The 26,148-nt window shown below is 46.0% G+C and overlaps 1 protein-coding gene across 5 annotated transcripts in view; it reads left to right on the plus strand.

Annotated features, from left to right (window-relative positions):
- The window catches only part of RIPOR3 (RIPOR family member 3), a 259,002-nt gene that overhangs the window by 223,781 nt on the left and 9,073 nt on the right, over positions 1 to 26,148 (plus strand). For 4 of the 5 annotated variants that reach the window (XM_075350608.1, XM_075350607.1, XM_075350606.1 and 1 more), the window contains 7 exons: positions 11,979 to 12,108; positions 15,769 to 16,317; positions 17,629 to 17,771; positions 18,951 to 19,089; positions 20,287 to 20,422; positions 21,569 to 21,730; positions 25,488 to 25,646. In XM_075350608.1, the coding sequence (XP_075206723.1) occupies positions 11,979 to 12,108; positions 15,769 to 16,317; positions 17,629 to 17,771; positions 18,951 to 19,089; positions 20,287 to 20,422; positions 21,569 to 21,730; positions 25,488 to 25,646 (1,418 nt within the window). The remainder of the gene's footprint in view (positions 1 to 11,978; positions 12,109 to 15,768; positions 16,318 to 17,628; positions 17,772 to 18,950; positions 19,090 to 20,286; positions 20,423 to 21,568; positions 21,731 to 25,487; positions 25,647 to 26,148) is intronic. The other variant, XM_075350604.1, reaches the window with a different exon arrangement.

A 26,148-nucleotide genomic window follows, 5' to 3' on the forward strand; every position in this document is an offset into this window, starting at 1 on the left:
CAAACTTTGTGACTGTGTCGGCCACTGTCTGCCACTCAGACCGCACTGTCTGCAGCCTCCAGTCCTGACATATTCATCTCTGACCTGAGTCTGCATATCCTGCAACTGCCGACATGACAGGCATCCACAATCACAGCAGTCACTGGCTCCACACTAGTGATGGGTAGTTCGTGAGTGAGTAGTTCAAAATGAACTAATCTTCAGAGTGAACTAGTTCATCTATCACCATCCGGACAGAGATTAGTTCATTATGAACTAGAGTGGGAGGAGACAGAGTGATCCTCTACAGCTCCAGGAGATCCTGCTCTCACACTTGAAGGTAGTAAAACACTAGCACACATCAAATACAAATATAATAGTAATAATAATATTAATAAATACTGAAATTGCACAGTAGACAGACACAGCTCATATGTGTGTATGTGAGAGTGTGTGTGTGTGGTTCATGCCCCTCACCCGTCTGTGTGATAGGATCAGCCTCCTGTAGAGGATCAGCCTCCTGTAGAGGATCGGCCTCCTGTAGAGGATCGGCCTCCTGTAGAGGATCAGCCTCCTGTAGAGGATCAGCCTCCTGTAGAGGATCAGCCTCCTGTAGTCTAGAAGATCAGTCTTGCTAAAAACTTTACCACTGGCTCCTGTTCTGTTCTCAAAATGATGAATGCTGAACTGCTCCTCAGCTCCCTCATACACATTCATTATGAGTCAGTACTCTACACTACCACATGGGGCGCTGCTGGGCTCAGTGAGATGCATCAGATTGAACTAGACTGTCCTGAGTCATTCTCAGTAGAACATTTAGTTCAGCAGCTCATATAGTTCATTTAGTTCACAGGCCACATGATGCATTTCCTGTCAGCTCCTCACAGGATAGGGTGGAGAGAAATACTGAACTAAACAGCAGTGTGAGGAGACAGTGATCCTCTACAGCTCCAGGAGGCTCCTGCCCTCACACTGGCTCTTTATAGCCCCTGATGCTGGAAAAGAAGGTAGTAAAACACTAGACCACACATCAAATACAAATATAATAGTAATAATAATATTAATAAATACTGAAATTGCACAGTAGACAGACACAGCTCATATCTGTGTATGAGAGAGAGTTTGTGTGTGTGTGGTTCATGCCCCTCACCTGTCTGTGTGATAGGATCACCCTCCTGTAGAGGATCACCCTCCTGTAGAGGATCACCCTCCTGTAGCCTAGATCAGTCTTGCTAAAATCTTTACCACTGGCTCCTGTTCTGTTCTCAAAATGGTGGCTGCTGAACTGCTTCTCAGCTCCCTCATACACATTCATTATGGGTCAGTACTCTACACTACCACATGGGGCGCTGCTGGGCTCAGTGAGATGCATCAGACTGAACGAGGCTCTCCTGATTCATTCTCAATAGAACATTTAGTTCAGCAGCTCATATAGTTCATTTAGTTCACAGGTCACATGATGCATTTCCTATCAGCTCCTCACAGGATAGGGTGGAGAGAAATACTGAACTAAATGAGCTAATCTTTTGAACTAATCTTTTCAGTGAACTAGTTCATGGTGAACTAATCACCAAAATGAACTAGATTTCCCATCACTACTCCACACACTGCAGAAGAGTAGATGACGAGCCAGGCAGTCAGCTCGAGGTCACAGGTAGGAAGTGGCTGGAGGGGGCGGAGCCCAGCGCTGCCGGCCACTTGTATAAAAGCTAGTACAGTATAGTTACAGCGCAGCGACTCTGTCACAGAGCGGAGCCGGCTGTTTATCTTCAGGGTGAGTGCACCGCTGCCTGATGGAGCGCGGTGCATGCATCCTTCCCATAGACAGGTAGGAGCCCTGTCTGCGAGCCAGATACGGCCATCAAAAGAGCCATATCTGGCTCGCGAGCCATAGGTTCCCGACCCCTGGTCTAGAGCATGCGTAGTGAAGGGAAAAGAGAACTGGGAACAAAAAGGAGAAATGTATAAGCGTAAATAGAAGCGTGGAGCTGATGTATATGAGCTGAGCATCATGAAGTGCAGGGAACTACATATAGGTGAAGGGGCTATGAGTATAGTAGGATAATGTATATAATATAGATAGGATGAATATAAAAAAGGGATAATTATGAGTGAAAGAAAAGGTAATAAAGGCAACAACCAGTAAGAGAATTGGGAGATAGGAAATAAAGAATAAAAAAACTGAAAGAAAGTGAATGGAATTAAAATGAGAACAAAAATAAAACATTTTTAAATAAAAATAAAAATAAAAAATAAAGAATAAAAAATGAAAAATGGAAAAAAGGAAAAAATAGGGAAAAGGGGGGAAAAAAGGGGAAAAAAGGAAAGTGATAAAAAAGAAGACAGAAGAATAAAAAATGAGATTGAAAAAATAAAAAATAAAAAATAAAAATTAAAAATAAAAAATAAAAATAAATAATGAGAAAATAGAAAATAAGTGGAGAAAGAAAATAGACTACAATAGGAATTGTAAATAAGAAAAAAATAAAATAAATAATAAAGGTTAAGAAACGAAAAGGTATGTCCAAGGAGAGTTTAGGAATAATGGGAAAAGAAGGAAAAGTGTCTATGAATAATGGTTATGTTGGTAAAAAGAAAGAGAATATGTAAACAATAACCAGAAAATATCATTTATAGTAGAACAGGGGGAGAAGGAGAAGAGAAAACATGAGTACTAAAAACGGTGGTGGGGAGAGGGGGGTGGGGGGGGGGAAGAAGGAAGGGGTAAAGAGTAGAAAAGGAGGGGGTGAGGATAGCCGGTGTACTTACCAGAGGATACCAAGTCAGCGGTTCTGGGGAAGAGAAAACAAGGTCATAATATAATCAGAGACAACAAGAAAATGCTACCATGAGTTCAAAATGTTAAATCAAGTTCACGGTTCATGCCTTTAGGGTGTAGTGTTTGTAAAGTGAAGATCCAAAAGGACTCGCGGTCTTTGAGAATCCTAATATGATTACCACCTCTATGCGGTCTGGGAACCTGTTCGATCACTTGGAATCGTAACTGAGAAACCGTATGAGGGGCTGAACAAAAATGGTGTGGGATGGGAAGCCAGGTTTTCTTACACCTGATGGTGGATTTGTGTGAGGCTATCCTGTCTCTCACATGTTGGGAAGTCTCACCAACATAAAGAAGACCACAGGGGCATTTGATCAAGTAAACTACGAAATTGGAATCGCAAGTGAAAAAGCCTTTTATAGGGAAACTCTTGCCAGACTGAGGATGTAAGACCACCGGGGATTTAATGACGTTAGAACAGGCTGCACAGCCAAGGCAGGGAAAAGTCCCTGTTTTTTGTGTATTCAAGAATTGTTGAATAGGCTGTCTGGTTAAACTGCCAATATCGGCTCGAACGAGATTATCCCTAATATTACGTGATCTCTTAGTGCAAATAAGAGCTGGTGCTTTAAATGCGTCAATCTGGGGGTAAGCAGTAGAAAGTAGTGACCAGTGTCTACGAATACAGGCGTAGATTTTAGGCATGATGGGATGATATGTATGCACGAATGGTATGCGTTCAGTATTGGTATTATTGTAGTTACGTGTAGGTGTGGTTCTCTGTCTCTCTTGTCTTAGCAAGGAGGGAGGGTAATCCCGATCTTGGAATTTTTTTGACATATCATCGAGTCTAGTAGAAAGTGTGGCGGTATCTGAGACTATCCTAACCACTCTTTGAAACTGAGAGCGAGGTAAACTATCCTTAGTGGCTCGTGGGTGGCAACTGGAATATAAAAGTAATGAGTTGGTATCAGTAGGTTTGGTATATAAGTCTGTAATGAGAAGTCCTGTGTCATCCTTTATTATTTGAGTATCCAGAAATGAAATTTGCTGGGTACTGGATTGAACCGTGAATTGAAGTTCAGCCCTAACTGAGTTAAGTTGAGTAACGAACAGATCAAGGCATTCAGGAGAGCTGTGCCAGATGAAAAAAATATCGTCTATATATCTTAGCCAATTAGTGGCGAATTGGTCGAAAAGAATGTTAGAGTAGACGTGGTCATGTTCGAAACGATCCATGTAACAGTTGGCATACGCTGGCGCCATATTAGAGCCCATGGCTGTGCCCCGTATTTGGAGGTAATATTGATCACCAAACAAAAAGAAGTTTTCATGGAGAACTAGTCGCAGGATATCCAAGCACAGTGAAACTGAGTTACTAGATAAATCAGAATCCACAAGCAGAGTCTTTACCGCCTCTATACCTTTGGAATGTTCAATTGATGTGTAGAGGCTTTGCACATCAAGAGTCACTAGTAGACTGTGGGGAGGAATTGATTTCAAATTATGAATAATTCTGAGGAAATGACTTGTGTCAAGTATAAAAGAACGTAATTTTCTTGTTAGTGGTGTCAAAATTTTTTCTAGAAAAATGGACAGGGGGGATAGGATCGAATTAGTAGACGCTACAATAGGGCGACCAGGGGGAGAAGATAGAGATTTGTGTATTTTTGGTAAAGCATAGATGACAGGAGTGATAGGATGTGTATTGGTCAAGAAGTCCACGGTTTTTTGGTCTATGGTATTCAATTGTAAATAGTGACTTAAGCAAAGTTGTATTTTGTTCCGTATAGAGGATGTAGGATCATTGGGAATAGATCGGTATGTGTCACTATCACTTAGCTGTCTGTGAATCTCAGCTAAATAGGCATGTCGATCTAAAATAACTGTAGCTCCACCCTTATCGGCGGGCTTGATAATTATATTTTTATTGTTTTTTAGTGAATCAATAGCCAGCTTCTCATTGTTAGAGAGATTATGTCTAATAGGCAAATGTCCTGAATGTTGTGCCCGGATAATGTCCCTGATGTCTCTGTCTAACAAATCAATGTAAGTTTCGGTAGCATGGTAAGTAGAAGGTGGTTTATACGTACTAGGTTTTCTCAGGCCGTAGTGTGATATGGATAAATCAGGTGGCGTACTGCATACGGCAGGTAGTTGAGAAACAGACATAACATTAGAAATACCAAAATGCGTTTTGAGTCGTAGATTGCGGTAAAAACGTTGCAAATCTTTTTCCAGTTGGAATGTATCCCAACGAGGAGTTGGGCAAAATGATAAGCCTTTTTGTAGGACATTGAGTTCAGTTGGTGATAAGTTATATGAGGAGATATTGACTACCAGGTTTGATTTCTTACCTGGGTCTGGGAGCGCGTGTTCATACGTGGACCGGGACCGGTAGGCGGACCGCCTTGTGGGTAGCCTCGTCCTCTCTTTTGAGATAAAAAACGAGGTGGTAGACGGGGTCCAGAAGAATTGTCGCTGTCGGAGCCGGAGGTTCCGTAGGATCTTGGTCCAGGGGGTCTGCGCCATGTGGTGGATCCGGAGGGCTCGCTCCATCTGTATACTCTGTTGGTTAAATAATCTTCAGTATCCCTCTGAAATTTTTGTTTTTTGCGGTCCTGGAGTACCTGGCGGTGTTCCTCAAGGATAGATTCCGTTCTGGATTTAAGGCTGTCCCAATCAGATGGAGACAGTGTTGATGTTAATTGTGTCTCGATGGCAGTGATTTTTTCTTGTGACTCTATAATAGCCCCTTGGAGGTATTCAATGTTCAACAGAATAAGATCAAGGGAGCACTTGTTAAGGATCTGCTGGAATCGATCACAGAACTCCTTTTTGTCTGAAAAAATGGTAGGTCTTAAATGGCTTCTAAGGCCCCGAGGAATTTTGTTCTGCCTATAATACTCAGCCAACGTTGCACAGTGGAGATCATAGGACAGTAGGCGTTTTCTTTCCTTCTCGTAGTCACGACTCCGTATTTCACTGGTGGGTGTGGAAAGAAACTCACCAGACGAAGTTACACGTGAAATGATCTGTGTGGCTTCTGTAGCATTATAAGCAAAGGTTGAAGTCATCATTTAGGAGTGGTGCAGGTAGACCAAACAAAGACTATGATGATATAACAATGGTCTGCACTCAATTTCAAGAAGATGGCGGTGCACGTGAAAAGAGGGCGATGCCCTAAAGTCATATAATAATAGATTCACTGCACTCAATATGTAAATTTGCAAGAAGGTGAAAAATCATTTATTTTAAACAGGTGATCAAGCAACATCCAACGACGTTTCGACCCACCAGGGTCTTAGTCAAGTTGCTAGGTAAAGAGATACAAAACATATGATCAAAATACAGCAAAAATTATATACAATAACTAATATATACATTTTAAAGGGATATATACAGGATATATACAAACTATGTACAGATCAAGACAATTGGTCATAAGGTACTGTCATGTTTAATTTGTTGTATAGGCTATAGTAGCTAGGTGGCATTTTAAATATAGTGTATGCAAAAAAGGTTTCTTTGCAAGAAAACAATGTAAACATAGAAATAGCAACCTCAGTATTAATAAAACAGACAAAATTCCTGTTGGTAAAAAAGGGGGGGGTTATTACATGCTGGTATAGAACAATTGAGGGAAAAAAATAAAAAATAAAAAGAAACGTATACAATTGTATAGTACACCGGCTAAGATACAGTACCTGTATAATAGGTGACTGAAGGGTGAGGGATGATGTGCACTGAAGCATAGAAGTATATGGAAAAGGTGCCTGGTGGGAATAGAACATAGTAACTAACGGACATAGTACACAGAATGCAATACATGTAACCATGGAAATAATAGAAATAATAGAAAAGGAAGTTACCTTGGGGATATATATGTTTGTTATGCAAGCGCAGCAGCGCTGTTGCTATTAGAATCTTGTGCCCCAAGGCATAATGGAGGAGGGGGAGTATATATCTAAGATAGATAAGGATGTCAGCCAATCAGAGATCAGGAATGTGGGGGCTTGGTATAGAACATGTGATGTCACGTCATAGATGAGGACGTGGCAGTGAGAGCCTGGAGTGAATGGCTCATGCGCAGTAAAGCAGCGTTAGACATTCTGTCAGTGTGTAGGAGATACATATGCAGTAGCCGGCCGCCGGGTGATCAGCTGATCGCTCCCAGTAGCCGGCCGCCGAGTGATCAGCTGAGCGCTGTCACTTGCCGGCCGCCGGGTGATCAGCTGATCGCACCCTGTAGCCGGCCACCGGGTGATCAACTGATCGCTCCCTGCAGCCGGCCGCCGGGTGATCACCTGAGCGCTGTCACTTGCCGGCCGCCGGGTGATTAGCTGTTCGCTCCCTGCAGCCGACCGCAGGGTGATCAGCTGAGCGCTGTCACTTGCCGGCGGGCGGGCGCTCAGCTGAACGTTTGGCCACCGCGAGCCAAAATAAAGTTGTGATTTAAAAAAAAAAAAAAAGAGCATGCGCAGTGAAATCCAGAGGATTCCGCTGCTCAAAACAACGTTACATGCTGCGTTCCTCCCGCTGGGCGGAAGCAACGGAGCATCGCCCAGCGGAAGCAACGCAGGTCCTTTTGGTACAATCCGTCACCCATACAAGTCTATGGGAAACAGCGGAATCCGTTAATGGATTCCGCTGTTTTCCAAAAGGGCGGATTGTAACGGAAGGAAAACAACGCAAGTGTGAAAGTATCCTTAGCTGCATAGATTCTTTGGAGAGCTGAAACGGGTAAAACATGCTTAAGAGACTGAACATATGAACAGCAAGTTGTTTTTAAATAGAAATACTAATCTTCACTTTTTTGAACATTTAGTTAATACTTTTTCGGGTGGACTCGGTGCTAGACCCACTCATGAAACTCAAAAAAACACAAAGAGTTGAAAACCCACACGTTTCAATTGTAGAGTTGGGGTATGTGCACACAATGTCTTTATATTGGAAAAGCCACCAAGTTTTTCAAGGTGAAGCCGCTTCAGGAAAGGCCTTTTTCCTTATGCGGGTTCACTGGCGGCTTTGCCATAGTCTTTTTTGCTTTTCTCCATAAACTCCACTACAGTCATGGAAGTTGTACGAAGAATGACTATGCTGCTTCTTTTAACTGCTTCATGGTTAACATATAAAATAAGTAACAGAAGACTGAACATGTGCACAGCAATGTGAAACTGACATTGCTGTGCACGATTTTCATGTTCAGGGGTGGTTTTGCTGTCCTTTTTCCAGGAAGGTTCCAGGCAGAATCTGCCTGAGAAAGACATCATGTGCACACACCTTTTAGGCCACATGCACACATTGAGACCAAATACACAACATGTGTACGTGGCTTAGACAGTTTCTGCTCTAAAAGCTCCTGGAAATAAAACGCACTGTGGACACAACCCTAAGGCTATGTGCGTACGCTGCGTTGTTTTGACGCTGCGTTTTTGTGCGTTTTTGGCCGCTAAAAACGCACAAAAATGCACCCGCGTCGAAAAACCGCATCAAAAAACGCATGCGTTTTTACCGCGATTTGGTGCGTTTTTGGCTGCGTTTTGCTGCATTTTTGATCTCTGCGTTTTGCTGCGTTTTTCAAATGCATTACATGGGCGGAAAACGCAGAAAAACGCAGGAAAGAACTGACATGTCCATTTTTTTTTTTTTTTTAACTCAAAGACGCAGGTAAAAAAAACATGTGTGCGGACAGCAAAAATGAAAACTCATAGACTTTGCTGGGGAAGCAAAGTCCTGCAGTTTTGAGGCCAAAAACGCACCCGAAAAACGCGCAAAAACGCCGCGAAAAACGCACATAGCGCACATAGCCTAAGCCTCATTCCCACAATGAGTTTTTGGTGAGTTTGTAATGCGTATTTTTACTCCTTCAAAAACTCAGCGTTTTACAGTTCCAGCAAAGTGGATGGGATTTATAATAATCTCCAGCCCACGGGGCTTCTTTTATGCAGCATCACCTGATCTGCGGTGCGGGTTTGAAATCCGCAACATATCAATTTCTCTTGTGGGTACAGTGAGTGTTATGTGCAGGTTTTCCCTATAGACTTGTACTGGATGCAGAAGTAAAAAACTCATATGCCTGGGAAATGCACTAAAAACACATGGAATCCACGCATGATCAATAATGCAGTGTTGCAGCTAAAAAGGCCAACAAAAGTCTGGGACAAGCATTGAATCTAGATCAAGAGAGTTAATTATTACCCTATACACTGCCCTGGTCAGACCCCACCTGGAATACTGTGTACAGTTCTGGGCGCCCCAATTCAAGAAAAACATCGATATATTGGAGCAAGTCCAGAGAAGAGCAACCAAGATCTGCAAACCATGTCCTATGAAGAACGGATAAAAGAACTAGGGATGTTTAGTTTGAAAAAGAGAAAGCTGAGAGGAGACTTAATAGCGGTCTACAACTATCTGAAAGGTAGTCACAGTGCAGAGAGAACCACCCTATTCTCATTAGCTCAAGAAAGTACAAGAAGCAATGGGATGAAACTTAAAGGAAGGAAATTCAGATAAGGCCAGTTTCACACATCCGGCATTTCGCCGGATTGCCGGATCCGACACACTCCAGTACAGTGTAATACAGTACAATGGCATTGCGGCAACCTCCGGTCACATGCTGTCATGTGACCGGAGCATGTGACCAGAGCTTTCTGCGATGCCATTGTACTGTATTGCACTGTACTGGAGTGTGCTGGATCCGGCAATCCGGCGAAATGCCGGATGTGTGAAACGGGCCTTAGACATTAGGAAAAACTTTCTGACAGTGCGGGCAGTCAGGGAGTGGTACAGGCTACCATGGGAGGTGGTGAGCTCTCCATCAATGGAAATCTTCAAGCGGAAACCAAATAAACATATAGCTGCCATGATTTAGGAAAGCCTGCACTCGCAGGGGGTTGGACCTGATGGCCCTTGGGTCCCTTCCAACGCTACCATTCTATGATTCTATGAATAAAGTTCAAAGTTAAATATCAAGAAGTATCAAAAACAAGGCAACTTTATCTAAAACTTTACATATCAAGAAGAGACAAAAACACAATAAAAACTCATGTACAAAAAGCACTGAAAAAGGCGATGAAAAAAATGCAGAAATGGTGCAGACAATTTGTAACATCAAACACTCACCAAATACTCATTGTGGGAACGGGAACGTAACCTAAACAGTGTGTGCACACTGAGACTTCTGGAGCGGAAACTAAGCGAAAACTCTCTAAGGCCTCTTTCACACGTCCATGTCTCCGGTATGTGTTTGGTCCTTTTCCTCACGTACAGGAGACACGGGCACACGTAGACCCATTAAAATCAATGGGTCTGCGCTCACGTGCGTGTTCTGCCATGGACCGTATGTACGTGTGCCCGTGTGCTCCACACGTCAACATGTCCGTTTTTCTCCGGCATCACAGGTGTCACACAGAACGCAAACGGACCACACGGAGGTGTTCCGTGTGACACTAGCCAGAGAAGACACACGTGTTTGAGAAAAAAAAAACTTTATTCACCTTCTCCAGCACTCCTGTCTCTGCCGCTGCTGTCACTTGCTTCCGACCGCCGCTCATTATGCTCATTGCATATTCACTTCACTGCAGCCGGAAGCGGCAGCAGCGGGGAGTCGGCAGGACCGGAGACCGAAGATCAGCACCACGGACAGCGACGCCAGGGACAGGTGAGTAGAAAGTTCCCGTTCTCTGTGTGTTATCACGGATAAAACACGGTGAACACACGTGTGCCATAAACACTGCTCACGGAGGGCAAAACGCACCTTTGACACGTCCGTGAAAAACGTGCATGGTTTTTCACGGACGTGTGAAAGAGGCCTAAGGGTGGGAGCACACAACATCGATTTTAGGCATATTCTGCCTGGAACCCTCCAGAAAAAGGGCTAAAAAGTGATACAAAGAATGAACATAATGCAGAGCAATGTCACTAAGACTTGTTTTCAGTCTTTTGTCACTTGTTTTAATCACTTTATCATCCGAAGTAAAAAGCCGCTTGATTGGAAGTTACTTGCTGTTTCAGTTCCATTTCTTCTCTAAAAACTTACTAAAAACACGATTTCTTATAGATGTCGGTGTTGTTTTTCCTGAAGCGTCTTCTTTGGCATGTTTTTTTGTAGTGGCTACATATATTCTTTATATCTGAAATAATGTCACTAATGTAATGTAAAGCTCTGCACTTTTTCCAGCTCTGTGCGTGGTTATCTGTAGCGCTAGTTTAACATTGGAGCCCCTTCTATGTCACACATAGCAGCTAACGCCTGATACTTTTTGATTTATAACATGAGTGAAGTAAAAAAAAAAAGGACAACTTGTCCCCGTCCATCATACTAATTTATTTAGTTATTTGGATGAGATTAGGAGCAGGTTATGAATGAAGAGCCGGGGTGATGAAGAGCAGGTTCTGGTTCTAATCTCGTGTGACTACATTCAGAAAATGACGACTTCCAGCTGCTCGAGGTCGGGGAAAACTTCTCAGTACTGGCTGCATTATTTCTGCCCAAAAAAAGATGCATCTTAAATGCTAAGAGTATTTGGGTACAGATATGACATCATGTACCTGTCCCCCCGCTAATCCCCGACCTCTCCTCTCTGCCAATCCCTTCACTGGCTTCCCATTGCCCAACGACTCCAGTTCAAAACCCTAACCATGACCTACAAAGCCAACCACAATCTGTCTCCTCCGTACATCTGTGACCCAGTCTCCCGGTAGCTACCTGCATGTAATCTTCGATCCTCACAAGATCTCCTTCTCTACTCCCCTCTCATCTCCTCTTCCCACCATCGCATCCAAGATTTCTCCCGTACCTCCCACATACTCTGGAATGCTCTGCCACAACATATCAGACTCTCGCCTACCTTGACAAGCTTCAAAAGGAACCTGAAGACCCACCTCTTTCGACAAGCCTACAACCTGCCGTAACCCTCAGTCTGATATAGCCCCGCACAACCAGCTCTACCCTCACCTACTGTATCCTCACCTATCCCTTGTAGACTGTGAGCCCTCGCGGGCAGGGACCTCTATCCTCCTGTACCAGTCTGTGCCTTGTATGGTTTATGATTATTGTACTTGTCCCTATTATGTATATCCCTGTCACATGTAAAGCGCCATGGAATTGATGGCGCTATAATAATTATTAATAATAATAATAATAATAATAATAATAATGTATCAGCACACATACGTTATACAGTGATCTCTTTGCTGTTTGTCTCTTCTCTCGCAGCCCGTTCGATAACAGCAAGATTTTATGTACACCTGGAATGACCAACAAGTTTTCATCAAGTGTCCGGAAAATGTCCTTATATCACTGGACGCCCCCCAACACCCCAAGCTGCCAGGACAAGTTTTACCTGGTGAGTATCACCACACAATTTATTGTCATCAAGTCTCAGAATTTACATTGGTTCCCCAGACCTTTGTCAATAAAGCTTAAAGCATAACCGTCATTTTAATTTTTATTCCATAAATCATTAGTACATGTGGCGCCCCTGAGGCTTCAGTCACCACAGAGGTACTGCACCTCAGCTAGAGGTGTAGTATCCCATTCCCAGGTAAGGAGGAGGTCACAGGTCGTTACACACAAACACAGACACTCTTAATTTAGCACACTCCATTAGGCCGTAGTTAGGGCAAGTTGCAAACTAAGATATCGCCTTAGGAACAAGCACAGCCCGAAGCTAGTCTGGAGATGGAGCTTAGCTAGTGGGAGTGTGCCGCCCCCGTGTCTGCAGCCGCCGCTGCTCGGATCCAGACCTTCTAAGGGGGTGGCTCGAGGGTCTCTGGACCCGGGGGTCTCGCGGACACACCGAATAAAAGGGGGGCCGTAGATGTACGGGCTAGGCCGTATTAAGTTCGTGACGCCACCCACGGTGTGTGGTGAGGTGGGACACCACCGCTGCTGTTATGGGGCACCCAGGGGAGATGTAGTGGCAGCTAGATGTTAACCCCACCGTGGGTAGGGATGGTTGCCCCGGGGCCCAATGTCTTTGTGCAGGGTATAGCGACAGCAAGGGGATGTTTGATTACTCACAGTCAATGAATCACACGAGTCTTTGGTAAACCAAGGTGCTGGTCGCCGGCGCCGCGGCCGGTTGCATTCGGATCCCCCACCCGGGCTGGTGGTCTCTATCCTTTTCCTCTGCACTGACTTTGTGTAAGGTGGATGTCCTTGTCTGGAACTCAGGAGTCCGCTCCCGGCTGGATGTGGCCTAAGGAGCCGTGCCCGCAGACGCTAGCCGATGGGATCTATGGGCCCTGGCGGTGTCCTCTTATCCCTATCGGTGGGCTGTTGTCTTCTATGAGGGACTTTGGGTGGTACAGGACCTATAATCCTGGCCTTAATCGGTTAATTAACCAGGCCGCTGGTTTACGGTCCTGGCTTCAGGGTCAGAGTACCCCCCTTTGTGCTCCGGTTTCCAGGTCGGTTCCTCGTGTCAGTACCGGCGGGCTACAACCCTGCCCTGGTCCACCTCGGTTCTGCCAAGCCGTCTTCCCGTCTCCTGCTGACGGAGACCACCGTCTGCCACCTAGCCAAAGGCACCAGGGCTCCTACCCTGGCACTGTTCAACTTGAACTTCCTCTACTGGAGCTACACCTAGCTCCAGCCCACACTTCTCTCCACTTGAACTCCATACTCAACTAACTACTGTTTTCCCACCCCGGGCTTTCTAGACCCCTGAGTGGGCGTGTCCAACCATCTGGTCCCGCCCACTTGTGTGACTATCTTTCGCTAAGGGGGGGGTGACTGGGGTTTCAGGTCGGCTGTGTGTTTCCTAAGTGAGGGAAAGTGTTATGCGGGGGCCTATCTGTGACTACCTGGTTTTGCCAGGGCGTCACAGGAGCAGCCTGTAGAACGTTAGGGAGTTAGGAAGAGGACGCGGAGGAGAAAGGTCCTGGGGTCTGGAGCTGGTGCAGCTCGTCCCAGGATCAGAGAAGAAAGAGTCTTAGAACCACAGGAAGTGAACCATCCATCCCGGGGGCTCACATCCACAGCCGGTATACCGGAGTGGAGGGACTTGGCCGCATCGGGGAACTGGTCCCTAGACTACTGGAGAACAACCAGGCTCAGCTAGTAAACCGGTGCCTGAGGTTACTTTAAGCACTGAAGCCACCACCGCACATAAGCCGCTGACAAGGTGACTACATAGGACCAAGGGACAAGGCAGGCAAGCCACCCATCAAAAGATCCACGGACACCGGCTCAGAGGCACTGTGTGTGAGGCGTGGGGCAGGCGGGAGAGGCCAGTGCAGAAAGACAGCCAGGGAAGAAACATTGAAGAGTGCAACGGGTTGTGCTGCAGAACTATCCAGTGATCGACTGCGAGCCCATCACAGCAGGACTCAGCACTCCAAGGGCAGCCTCTGACTAGTCGTGGTAACTTGGAACTGCCAACTGTGAGTAAAGAACTTGTGACTGCATTCCTGTGTCGCCCAGTTAACCTGAAAATAAACAACTTTGTAATATATCTTATCAGAGAAATCTGTTTCTTCCTCTGCTAGAATTGATCAGTCATTATCAAAATTCTCAGTTTCGGAGTAAAATCTGTATTCAGTGAAGACTTTCCCATTACTGAGATAGGAGATGGCAGTTGGTGCTGATGAGCGTCTATGTAGAGGGAGGAGGGGGTGGAGCTCTGCCTCTAGCTCTTCCCTCTGCCTCTAGCTCCTCCTCTCTTCTATCTACATAGGAGATTGAGGCAGTTGGTGCTGATGAAATTCTATGAAGAAGGAGGAGCGGGTGGAGCTCTTGCTCTAGCTCCTCCCTCTGCCTATAGCTCCTCCCTCCTCCAGCCTTCATAGAATTTCATCAGCACCAACTGCCATCTCCTATCTCAGTAATGGGAAAGTCTTCACTGAATACAGATTTTACCCTGGAACTGAGAATTTTGGTAATGACTGATCAATCCTGGCAGAGAAAGAAGCAGATTTCTCTGATAAGATTTATTACAAAGTTGCATATTTTCATGTGTATTATTGATTTATGAAATAAAAATTAAAATGATGGATTCTCTTTAAGTGTAATGAATAAAAAAAATCTGAAAATGCTCTGATTATATTTTTAGTGCCTCTGCTTTTAAAATGTCTGCTTGCAGTGTCTGTGAATGGAAACATGATTGCGCCTGATAGTGTGAACACAGCCTACATTTGCTTCCTATTAAACCTGCTGATATCCCTCACTGAGTGTTTTTGGTGAGTTTTTTGGAGCAGAAACTGGCAGTGTGCAGAGTCTTCTTGTGAGGTCTTTAAGAGCTGAAACTGAGTCGAGGAGTTTTGAGATTTGAGGGAGGATTTGGGCCATGTGCAAACAGGTTTTCAAGATTTTGTGTTTCAAAAACGTCTTTTATTTTATTTTTTTATATAAAAAAATGTAAAAATAAAATATTTTCCAAATCTCCTTAAAAACTTATTTTTTTCGGTCAGCGGCAATGTGCAAACTGAGTTTTTATATGAGTTTTTGGAGCAAGAAAGTGAAAGGAAACTTCAAATCCTCCTGAAAAAAAAAACAAAACTCAAAAACTTAATGCTCAGATTTTGGTTAAAAAACCCCCCAAACTCATCAAAAAGACTTGGGATTGTTGCCATAAATCACCACCGATTGCCAAAATGAAGGGCAGAAGCACTCATCTGAGTGCTCTATCCTTAGTGGAGAGCAGCGCTCGTCTGTCAGTGGAGTCATGCGCAGACAGATCTATTTCCCAACTGCCCCAAACATAGGAGTGGACAACTCGGATGAGTATTTGTGTGTTCCCTTGGGGGGAGGTGAAGTGGGCCATTGAAAAGGGCCGTCATATATGAAGTCAGAAAAAAAGCCATCAGGTGACTGAATTCCAAAGGCCTGATCCCTATTTCCCCTGGCTTCTCCTGGGAATATCGGAAGGCAATCAGATTGATGGTCGATCTCGCCTATAGTGGTGGGTGACATTTATCTGATCTGTTTGGGGGCCTTTAGACTGTATTGTATGTGTATTGTATTATTATTGTTTTTTGTTTTATACGCTACTTTTTTTTTGTAGCAGAATGATCTGGACAGCACATATCCATCCCTGGAAAAAGACATCCAGACCCCGTATATTCTGAGCTACCTGGCCAACAGCGGCTTTGTTAGAGACCGCCGGAGTCTAGGCCATAGCATGGAACTCACCAGCATAGACAGTCTGAGGAATCTGGAAGAGATTGGAGATGAAGTTGCCCCCAGTCCGCCATCTTCTTGTGGGGAGACCCTACCATACTCTTCACAAGAGCTGACCAGAGATGAGCCGCCACCAAATCATGAAACTCTGGATATTCTCAGAGAGACGCCCAACAACTACAACTCCCAGAACACCCTGAAACCGTCCAGGCTTGATTTTGATAAAGAACCCAGTGCGGAGCTCACAGAGGAGGGCAGGACCCCCATCTTGGCTCTGGAGGAAAGCACCATGGACAATGATACCACAGAAGAGAGACGATCACTACCGCGGCAGCTGGACGACGTTCTGGACCTGCTGAGGTCTGAGGACGCCACAAGGTGGAAGATGAAGGAGATGGAGCAGTCAGTGCTAAACTTCAGACAGAGAGTTTTGGTATGTGGTGGATATGATTCAAGGGGTTGTGTACGTTTGAAGCCTTTTTTTCATATAGAGTTCATATTTCACTCTATATTGCATGCGCAGAGTGAGTTAACTGAGAATCTGTCAGGCGGACCGCTATTAGTTTGTAACTCTTGTCTTTTTATGAGCTGTTCTCAGCTAATTTATGACCACAGATCACATCAAAGTTGAAAGTGCAGTAAAACATAGAGCCTGTAAAAGTCTGTAAAATTTTTAAAGAAATCCAATTGTTAAGGCCGCTTTATCCGCTGCGATATTGTGACCGATATCGCTAACGTGGGTACCTGCCCCCATCGGTTGTGCGACATGGGCAAATTGCTGCCCGTGGCACACAACATCTCCCAGACCCGTCACACGTACTTACCTGCCCGGCGACGTCGCTGTGACCGGTGAACCGTCTCCTTTCGAAGGGGGCAGTTCATTCAGCGTCACAGCGACGTCACAGCTGCGTCACTGAACCGCCGCCCAATAGAAGCGGAGGGGCGGAGATGAGCGGGATAAACATCCCGCCCACCTCCTTCCTTCTGCATTGAGGGCGGGAGGCAGGTAAGGAGAGCTTCCTCGTTCCTGCGGTGTCACACGGAGCGATGTGTGCTGCCTCAGGAACGAGGAACAACTTTGTTACTGCTGCAGCAACGATATTCGAGAATGGACCCCCATGTCACCGATGAGCGATTTTGCACGTTTTTGCAATGATGCAAAATCGCATAAAGGTGTCACACGCAACGGCATCGCTAATGCGGCCGGATGTGCGTCACAAATTCCGTGACCCCAACGAGATCGCTTGAGCGATGTTGCAGCGTGTAAAGCGGCCTTTAAGTAAAAAAGTCCCCAAAGGTGAGAAACCCCTGTAGTGGGGTGCGAGTGTGAGTACAGGATCTATTGCAGGGTGATCAGTGTACACATTTGCACTCTATATTTTTGGGAGAACATTTTAGACCTTTTCCGCCTTGATTTCTTCACCTGGTAATGCCTCGCTCATCGGCGCTGTAACCTGGGGTCTATGCCGACCCTAAATCCAGCACTCCCCGCCCTCCCTGTTGGTTGCGTGATCAGGCTTGTTGACATTACAACACAGGCCGCTGCTTACATTACATTACAATGAATTCCATCCCGTAGTATGCAAGTTTAAGTTCAATTAGGAACGTACGAGACCCCCCCCCCCTTCATTTAACCCCGTCTCTGCCATACAGGTTGAAAAGTGAGGCATAAATCCCAGCGAGACGCCTCTTCACCCATTATTATCACAGATCTGTCACCCTTCGTTTTCGTTCTGTTCTGTAGAGGTCCGGTGATCCCGCTCCGGAGCTTCCCTCCATGGACAGCCTGATGGTGGAGACAGCGCTGGAAAGTTTCGACTTTTTGAACACAGATTTCAACACAGATGACATTTCTCTGTTTGGCAGCGTCCGCACTCACAGCAAGAGGTAAAATACACATCGTCTCCAACTATTCCCAGCATTTCCTGTGTGATGTGCTGGGAACAAGGCAGCGCATAATGTGGATGTAAACCAAGGGGTCTGCAACCTTTCCAGCTAGCAGGAGACTACAACTCCCAGCATGCTGGAAGAGACGCTGGGATTTGCTACCAGCTGGATATCCTCAGGTTGTAAAAATACGTTTATAGCTTGATGTCTGAAGAATACCTTCACGGACATCTTGTTTGGATGACAAAAATCGTGAAAACGTCCTGTAAACAAATATCTTAAGGCTGGAGTTATATGGGGACTTTGGCTGCAACACTGTAGTACTGCTGATAAAACTGTGATTTCATCAAAAGTATTGCAACACTGGAAAAAGATTGATAAGTGCCTATGGTACGTCGTAGCATAGTGCACATCAATGAAGGTTGCGCTGCAGCCCGCAAGCATGTTGCAAAAAATCCTAATGGTTCACACAGTTTTGCAAATTGCTGGTTTTGGATTCTGTATACTCTGCTGCTGCTACATCGCAACATATACTATAACCTTTTCCTATACATCCTGTGCCCCAGCGTTAAAGGGAATTTGCCAGCACATTTTCGCCACCTAGCCTGAGCACAGCATAATGTAGAGACCGAAATGCTGATTCCACTGATGTATCACTTACTGGGCTGTTGCTGTACTTTTGATAAAATCACAGTTTTATCAGCAGTACTCGAGGACGAGTAAACATGCTGCCATATTCAGCAGCTCTGTATAACGCCACCTCCAATACCAATTGGCAGCTTTCTGCCTATGCGCAGTGTACACAGAAAACTGCTAATCCGTGGTTTGGGCAGGGTTATACAGAGCTCAGCATTCAGAGATTTACAGCAATGAAAACAGAGATTTTATTAAAACTGCAGCAAGCAGCCCAGTTAAGTGACACATCGCTGGAATTAGGGTCTCTACATTATGCTGCTCAGTAGACTATTGTAATGGCTTTTCCAAGATCTAGAATTGTACAAAAACCTGGCATTATGGTATAGAGCTGCGCCATCTTCTACCCGTGTGTCAGCTGTCATTGCAGTTATATAAGTGAACACGTAGGCACAGTATTACATACAGGGGCGATGGTCAGATATGAGTGCAGGTGTGTTATATTAGAACTGTGACTGATTGATAAATGGAGTCTTTGTGTTTCAGTAATGGGACGATCACTCCGTCCGTCGCGCAGACAATCAGCTGTCATAGTGAATTGGAGCAGGAGGAACTAAGCACTGGACACGAAGATCTGGACACTCTCCTATCCGTCCATCTGGATATCTGTAAAGCACTGTTAAAGGTAAGGCACAGCTACCTGGCACCATCCGAGAAAATAATGCAGGCTGTCAATGCGTTGTGCTGACCGATATCATCCATTATTGTGCTCAGCCTAAGGGGTACTTTGCACGTTGCGACATCGCTACTGTGATATCGTCGGGGTCAAATCGAAAGTGACGTACATCCGGCGCCGGTAACGACGTCGCAACGTGTAGAGCCTAGGAGAGAAGATGAACGAGCGTGAAACAGTCAAAAATCGGTGATCTGTGTCACATCGTTCATTTCCATAATGTCGGTTTGACCGCAGGTACGATGTTGTTTGTCGTTCCTGCAGCTCCACACATCGCTGTGTGTGAAGCCACAGGAGCGACAAACATCTCCTTTCCTGCGCCCGCCGTCCACCAGCAATGCGGAAGGGAGAAGGTGGGCGGCATGTTTACATCCCGCTCATCTCCGCCCCTCCGCTTCTATTGGCCGGCCGATTAGTGGCGTTGCGGTATCGTCGCTGTGACGCCGAACGCACCTCCTCCTTGAAGGAGGGATTCTTCGGCAGTCACAGCGACGTCGCCGACCAGGTAAGTGCGCGTGAAGCTGCCGTAGCGATAATGTTCGCTACGGCAGCTATCACAAGATATCGCATGTGCGACGGAGGCGGGTACTATTGCACTCAGCATCGCTATCATCGGCTAGCAATGTCGCGGCGTGCAAAGTACCCCTTAGGGTATGTTCATACGTGGCGTTTTTGCAGCATTTTTTTTCAGCAGCAGAAAACTCTACATAAAGTATGTCCTCTTTTGCGGTTTTACTTGCGTTTTTTTTCTCCATTTGTTAAAGTGGGTGAAAAAACACTGAAAAAAATGGACAAGCATGAGATTTAAAAAAAAAAAAACAAAAAAAAAACAATAAAAACCCCAAAACCGCCTAAGGAGCTCAAAAAAATGCAAGGTAGAAAATAAGGCATGTGCATGAGATTTATGAACAGCACATTTTAGAGTCCGAAAATGCTGGAAAAAACGCCACGTGTGAATATATCCTAACAAGAAAGAATAAAGACACATATGTATGTTGCTGCGTATCTCGAGGAGATACAAGTTATAGACAGTTTGGATACGTAGAAGTAGGAGGAGGTCCAGATGTTATGAAGCCATCTTATCTACATCAGGCTGTGGGGCTCCATAAAACCAGGATTTATTAACCGACTCGGAACATTACATTACAGAAACTGACCTCACCGAACACCGCCAGGATTATACAGCATCATCTCCTGGAGGAATTGTCCTGGCAGAGGGAGGTTCTTGAGGATCTGTCCATTATTTATATCCAGAAAGCACAAGAAAAGGCCTCCATTGAGGACAGTACGTATCATCCTGCTTTATTCATCCATCCAGGATACCCTGGAACACCCTGCTGATGAGATTTGAAAGACAGACAATCAATACTGTGCAAAAGTGTTAGGCAGGTGTGGGGAAAAATGCTGCAGAGTGTGAATGGTTCTAGAAATAGAAGTATTATTAGTTTAAAGGGAACCTGTCACCAGATTTGGCGACTATAAGGTGCAGCCACCACCTGTGAGCTCTTATATACAGCATTCCAGAATACTGTATATAAGAGCCCAGGCCGTGCTGTATAACATAAAAACACTTTTATTATACTCACCTAAGGGGCGGTCCGGTCCAATGAATGTTGCTGCTCACCGGTCCGGCGCCTCCTCTCTGCCTCCTTTTTACCCAGCCCAGGCTGGCATTGCGGTCTTGTGCAGCACACTTTGATCTGCCCTGCTCAGGGCAGATCAAAGTACTGTAAAGTGCAAGCGCGAGGAAAGGTTAAAGACCACCCACACATGTGCACTACTATACTTTGATCTGCCCTGAGCAGCGCAGATCAAAGTGCGCCTGTGCAGGACCTCAATGCCAGGCAGTGTATATGATGTAGGACACGTCATGCACACAGGCCTCAGAGGAAGGAGGACTGCGATCGCCGCAGAGAGGAGGCGCTGTACCGGAGAGCAGCAACACACATTGGACCGCCCCCTAGGTGAGTATTATAAAGGTGTTTTTACGTTCTACACAGTGGCCTGGGCTCTTATATACAGTATTCTGGAATGCTGTATATAAGAGCTCACTGGTGGTGGCCACATCTTATAGTCACCAAATCTGGTGACAGGTTCCTTTTAATTATATCAGTTATCAAAGTGTTAAGTGAATGAATAAAAGGGAAATCTAAATCAAATCAATATTTGTGTGATCACCCTTTACCTTCATCAGTTCTAGTATACTTGTACTTGGACAGTTTGTGAAGGATCTCAGCAGGAGATTGCTCCAAACATCTTGGAGAAGTAACCACTGATCTTCTGAGTATGAGGCTTGTGCTAATCCTTCTGTCTCTTCATGTAATCCCAGACAAACTGGAAGATGATGAGATCGGGAATTCTGATGTTGCAGCACAAATTCTTTTCACAGACTAGTTATACAGTTACATTATTTCTTTACTTTTCTATACAGTTTTCCCAAAGACCAAAAAGATCCGATATTTTCTTAAGCTCTGGGAAAGCTGCATCCGGCCGGAGTGTCCATGGTTCTGCTCTTCAGATGTTTTCCTCAATCAGCTTAAGAAAATGTTTGTGCTGAAGATCAAAGCCAAATACCCAGGACAGCTGGAAGCAGGTGAGAGAGAGCCCATAACCTGAGGTCTGCACCAGCACATGGTAGGCTGAGTTCACATGTCCAGTAATTATCCGTTAGGCCAGAGTCACACTTGCGAGTGCCTCGCGTGTAACTCGCGTGAGTCTCTCATTGAATCACTCGGCCCGGACTCGCACTCTCCTGACAGGAGCGGGTCGGTTGCATGTATGTCTATGCAGCTGAGACGCTCCTGTTCGGAGAGTGTGAGTCCGTGCCGGGTGATTCAATGAGAGACTCGCGCGAGTTAGACGCCATGCACTCGCAAGTGTGACTCTGGCCTTAGAATGGATCCAGCAGAGATCCACAGGGAAAACATTGTGCGGGAACTGTCTTTTTTTTTTTTAACATTGGAGCCTATGGAGAATGGATCCATTAACTGATTGCTATATAGCCATCCATTGTTTTCTTACAGGATCCATTTCAGAAAGATAAATGGCAATCTGTTAACGGATCCAGAATCCAATGTTAAAAAAAACCGGATCAGGCACATATGATTTTGCTAACGGATCTGTAGGATCCATTTTAATGGATGATTGCAGGACATGCGAACTTGGCCTTATACTGGTTCTACCGACTATATACCCGTCAGTGTGCCGGTGAGTCAACCATTGTTTAGATTTATGCAACCAAAAGGCTTAACTTCCTTTAAAGGAGACCTTTCACTGGATTTATTAGATTAAACCAAGTACCTCATCCACTTGCCGCTGCTCCCCTGATTCTGGGACAGTTTTTCCTTTTCTTCTGTGCTCCTCCAATCCAAAGTTATGCCCACCAATATCAATGATGCAAATTTTCCCTTCAGCCAACTGAGCGTATACCATAACTTGTCTGTGGGCGTTTGCTTTTTCTTCTCTGATGCTGGCCAATCAAAACGCGGCCACGCCCACAGAGGTCATCTGTGGTCTACACCTAGTAGGTTTAAGGAAAAATATCCACCTTTATTACCCGGGAGCATAACTTTGGAACGGAAGGGCAGAGAAGTAACAGAAAAACTGTTCCAGAAACAGTAGAGCAGCAGAAAATGTAGGAGCTACTCACATTAAATTAAAAATTCCAGTGGAAGTTCCCCTTTAAGACAAGTCCAGAGTCTATGAGAAATCCTTAAAAGGTGTAAAGGAAGTTTTCTTTTTGTAAAGCAGCTTTAGTTGAGATATTAATGAGGTCTGCAGACATAACAGGAGCTACATGTGATGGGAGACCACAAGAGGAAATGACAAGTCCTCCAGCCTCCTCCATGCACCAGGGATCATGTTACCTCCTGTGTATGTTACCTGTCTCCGTCTATTCATCCGACACAGGAAATCTGGTGGAATAAGTTGTGGCTACCCCCGCAGTGATCGACCTCCGCAGGGGATGTGGGCCGTGCACTTGTCAGGACACCATGAGGAGTCTGCAGGACACATTAGGAGCCTTCTTCATAGTCATTGGCTTTCTTGATGCCCTTCCCCCGTCCGTGCTAAACCCATTACCCTTGTACAGACCAGGGAGCAGGATGTTACGCTAGATGGTAAATAAAATCTGCTCTGGAAATTTCGTTTATCCACTCAGAGATCAAATCACTCATGAAGAGGATAAATCCGCCACAGATGAGAGGACACACTGTACAGAGCTGCTCCGACTGCAGTCCTGGGGGGATCAGGGCAGGTGGTGGGGTGTCAATATGTCATTAAACGGGAAGGAACGAGGAATAGGAATCCTCACAGGGGCGTAACGACCGCGGTCGCAGAGGTCGCCACTGCGACCGGGCCCGCGGGGTTAAAGGGGCCCGGCAGCCGCTCTGCAGAGCCGGCTGCCGGGCCCCTATGTGTAGTGCCGCTGTGTAGTGGCCGACTGCGCGACTGTTAGGGGGCCGGCCTGTGAGTCAGGGGAGCCCGGTGTCAGCAGGGGGCATAGGGGCCCCTGACCTGGAGAGGCCACCAGGCGTTCCTGACCTGCAGCAGCAGACGGAATCCATCCTGCAGGACCTGCGATGATGTCATGCCCATGTGACTGTGGGAGGAGACACAGGATTGCCGGGGAGAAAGCAGGAGACGATACTTTGGACACATGACTGGTAATGAGAAAAGAGGAAACATGAGGGGGAGGGGGGCTGCAGGGTGAGTGCAGACTGCGACAGAAGCATGTGAAGGGGTGCAGAGTGTTTGAGAGGGGTAATTTGGGGTACAGGCAGGGTGAGTTATGTGGGGCAGGGTGTGTGACATATGGGGGTGTAGTGTGTGTGTGAGTGATATGGAGGGATGCAGGCTGTATGGGGAGCAGGGTGTGTGACATATGGGGGCAGGGGCGTAACTACCGCGGTCGCAGGGGTCGGAAGGAGAAGAGAGGTATTGTACTTGTTTTTTGTTATTTTGCTGGCTCCATGACACGTAGAGGCCCCGGGGGAAGCTAGCTGCATGACACATAGAGGCCCTGGGGGGGCTGGCTGCATGACACCTGGTGGGACTGGCTGCATGACACATGGAGGCCTGGGGGGGCTGGTTGCATGACACATGGAGGCCTGGGGGGCTGGCTGCATGACACCTGGTGGGGCTGGCTGCATGACACATAGAGGCCTGGGGGTCTGGCTGCATGACACCTGGTGGGGCTGGCTGCATGACACATAGAGGCCTGTGGGGCTGGCTGCATGACACCTGGTGGGGCTGGCTGCATGACACATGGAGGCCTGGGGGGCTGGCTGCATGACACATGGAGGCCTGTGGGGCTGGCTGCATGACACCTGGTGGGGCTGGGGGGCTGGGCTAGCAGCATGACACGTAGAGGCCCCGGGGCAAGCTGGCTGCATGACACGTGGAGGCCTGGGGGGCTGGCTGCATGATACATGGAGGCCTGGGGGTGCTGGCTGCATGATACATGGAGGCCTGGGGGTGCTGGCTGCATGATACATGGAGGTCTATGGGACTGCATAATAAACATGAAGGACACCTTATACATGGACTATAGGGGTGCATTATACATGGAGGAGTATGGGGCTGCATAATACAATATGATTCATGGGGCTGCATTATAATACATATAGGACTATGGGGGCTACATTATAATATATGGAGGACTATGGAGGCTAGTTTATACATGGTCTGTGGGGGTGCATTATAAAACAGGGAGGACTATGTTGTGCAGTATAAAATATGGAGAACTATGGAAAATGTATTATAATACATGGAGGACTATGGAAGTGCATTCTAATATATGAACGGTTATGTGGGACCCTTTATACTATATGGAAGGCTATGTGGGGGCCATTATAGTATTTGGAGAACTATGTACGAGGGGGGACAAAGATACAAGTATGGGATGGGAATGTTTTGTGCTGAGGTGTGAAGGCTCTTTCCCTCAGCACCCAGCTTTCCCATGCTCTGCTATACATCTCTCAGCACCCAGCTTTCCCATGCTCTGATATGGGAAAGCTGGGTGCTGAAGGAAAGATCTGTGACAGAGCATGGGAAAGCTGGGTGCTGAGGATAAGATGGATATCAGATCATGGGAAAGCAGGGTGCTGTGGGTAAAAGCCAAGTGTCAGCATCATTATCCCGTACCCTAAGTGTCGATGTACATGGAGGGGGGCCCTGGTCCAAATTTTGCACCAGGGCCCATCAAACTCTAGTTACGCCACTGAATCCTCATATATCAATAGTTACATTGATGGTGTGGAAAAACCCAGCTGCATATGTCTGAGAAGACTTCCTATCATATTTAGGTATCGTTTGGCATGTGAGCTGACAATCTATGTTGTTCCTTACAGTGTTTAGAAGAACGCTGGATCAGATATTTGGATTTGGTGGGGTAACGGCAGCAAATGAGATCCCTGGATCCATTGTGTCCATCTTCCTGTTTTACGGCTACCTGCGGAGATACCACGTGGTTGATCTGGAAAAACACTTTGCAGCACTTACCAGAGAAGGTATGTGACGGGGAAGATCAGAGGGAGCCGCTGCTCCACGGTGGCCTCCCTGCAGTTCACACAAGCAGATCTTATGGTACCGATTCAATATTGTGGAGTGTTTTTCTCATCTTTTTGCCGCAAATTTTTCAAAGTGGCTCATGAATTTTGCACAAAATAAAAAATATTGGTAATTTTTGTTTTATAAAGAGGTTGCTCACTTCCCCCTTAAAGTACTCTCCTCCTACGCCAGCGTCATTCCAGTGATGTTAGTGCCTGGTCTGCCGGGGCTTGTCTGACGACATGCCATGTAAGCCCTGCAGACGATCAGTGGCCGCTATGGGGCTGCCACACACACACTTCTGCCTGTCCCGACATTCGTCCAAGCACATAAATAATAATTCATGCCCAAAAAACTGTCTCAAAGACAATGATGGATTGGGCCTTATGTTCTATACTATGGCAGTGACACTTGTTGCTCGACGAAATTTCACTTGGAGGCACTGCTACATTGTAGCACAAT

The sequence above is a fragment of the Anomaloglossus baeobatrachus genome, chromosome 5 (genome assembly GCF_048569485.1).
Source record: "Anomaloglossus baeobatrachus isolate aAnoBae1 chromosome 5, aAnoBae1.hap1, whole genome shotgun sequence".
Lineage (NCBI taxonomy): Eukaryota > Metazoa > Chordata > Amphibia > Anura > Aromobatidae > Anomaloglossus > Anomaloglossus baeobatrachus.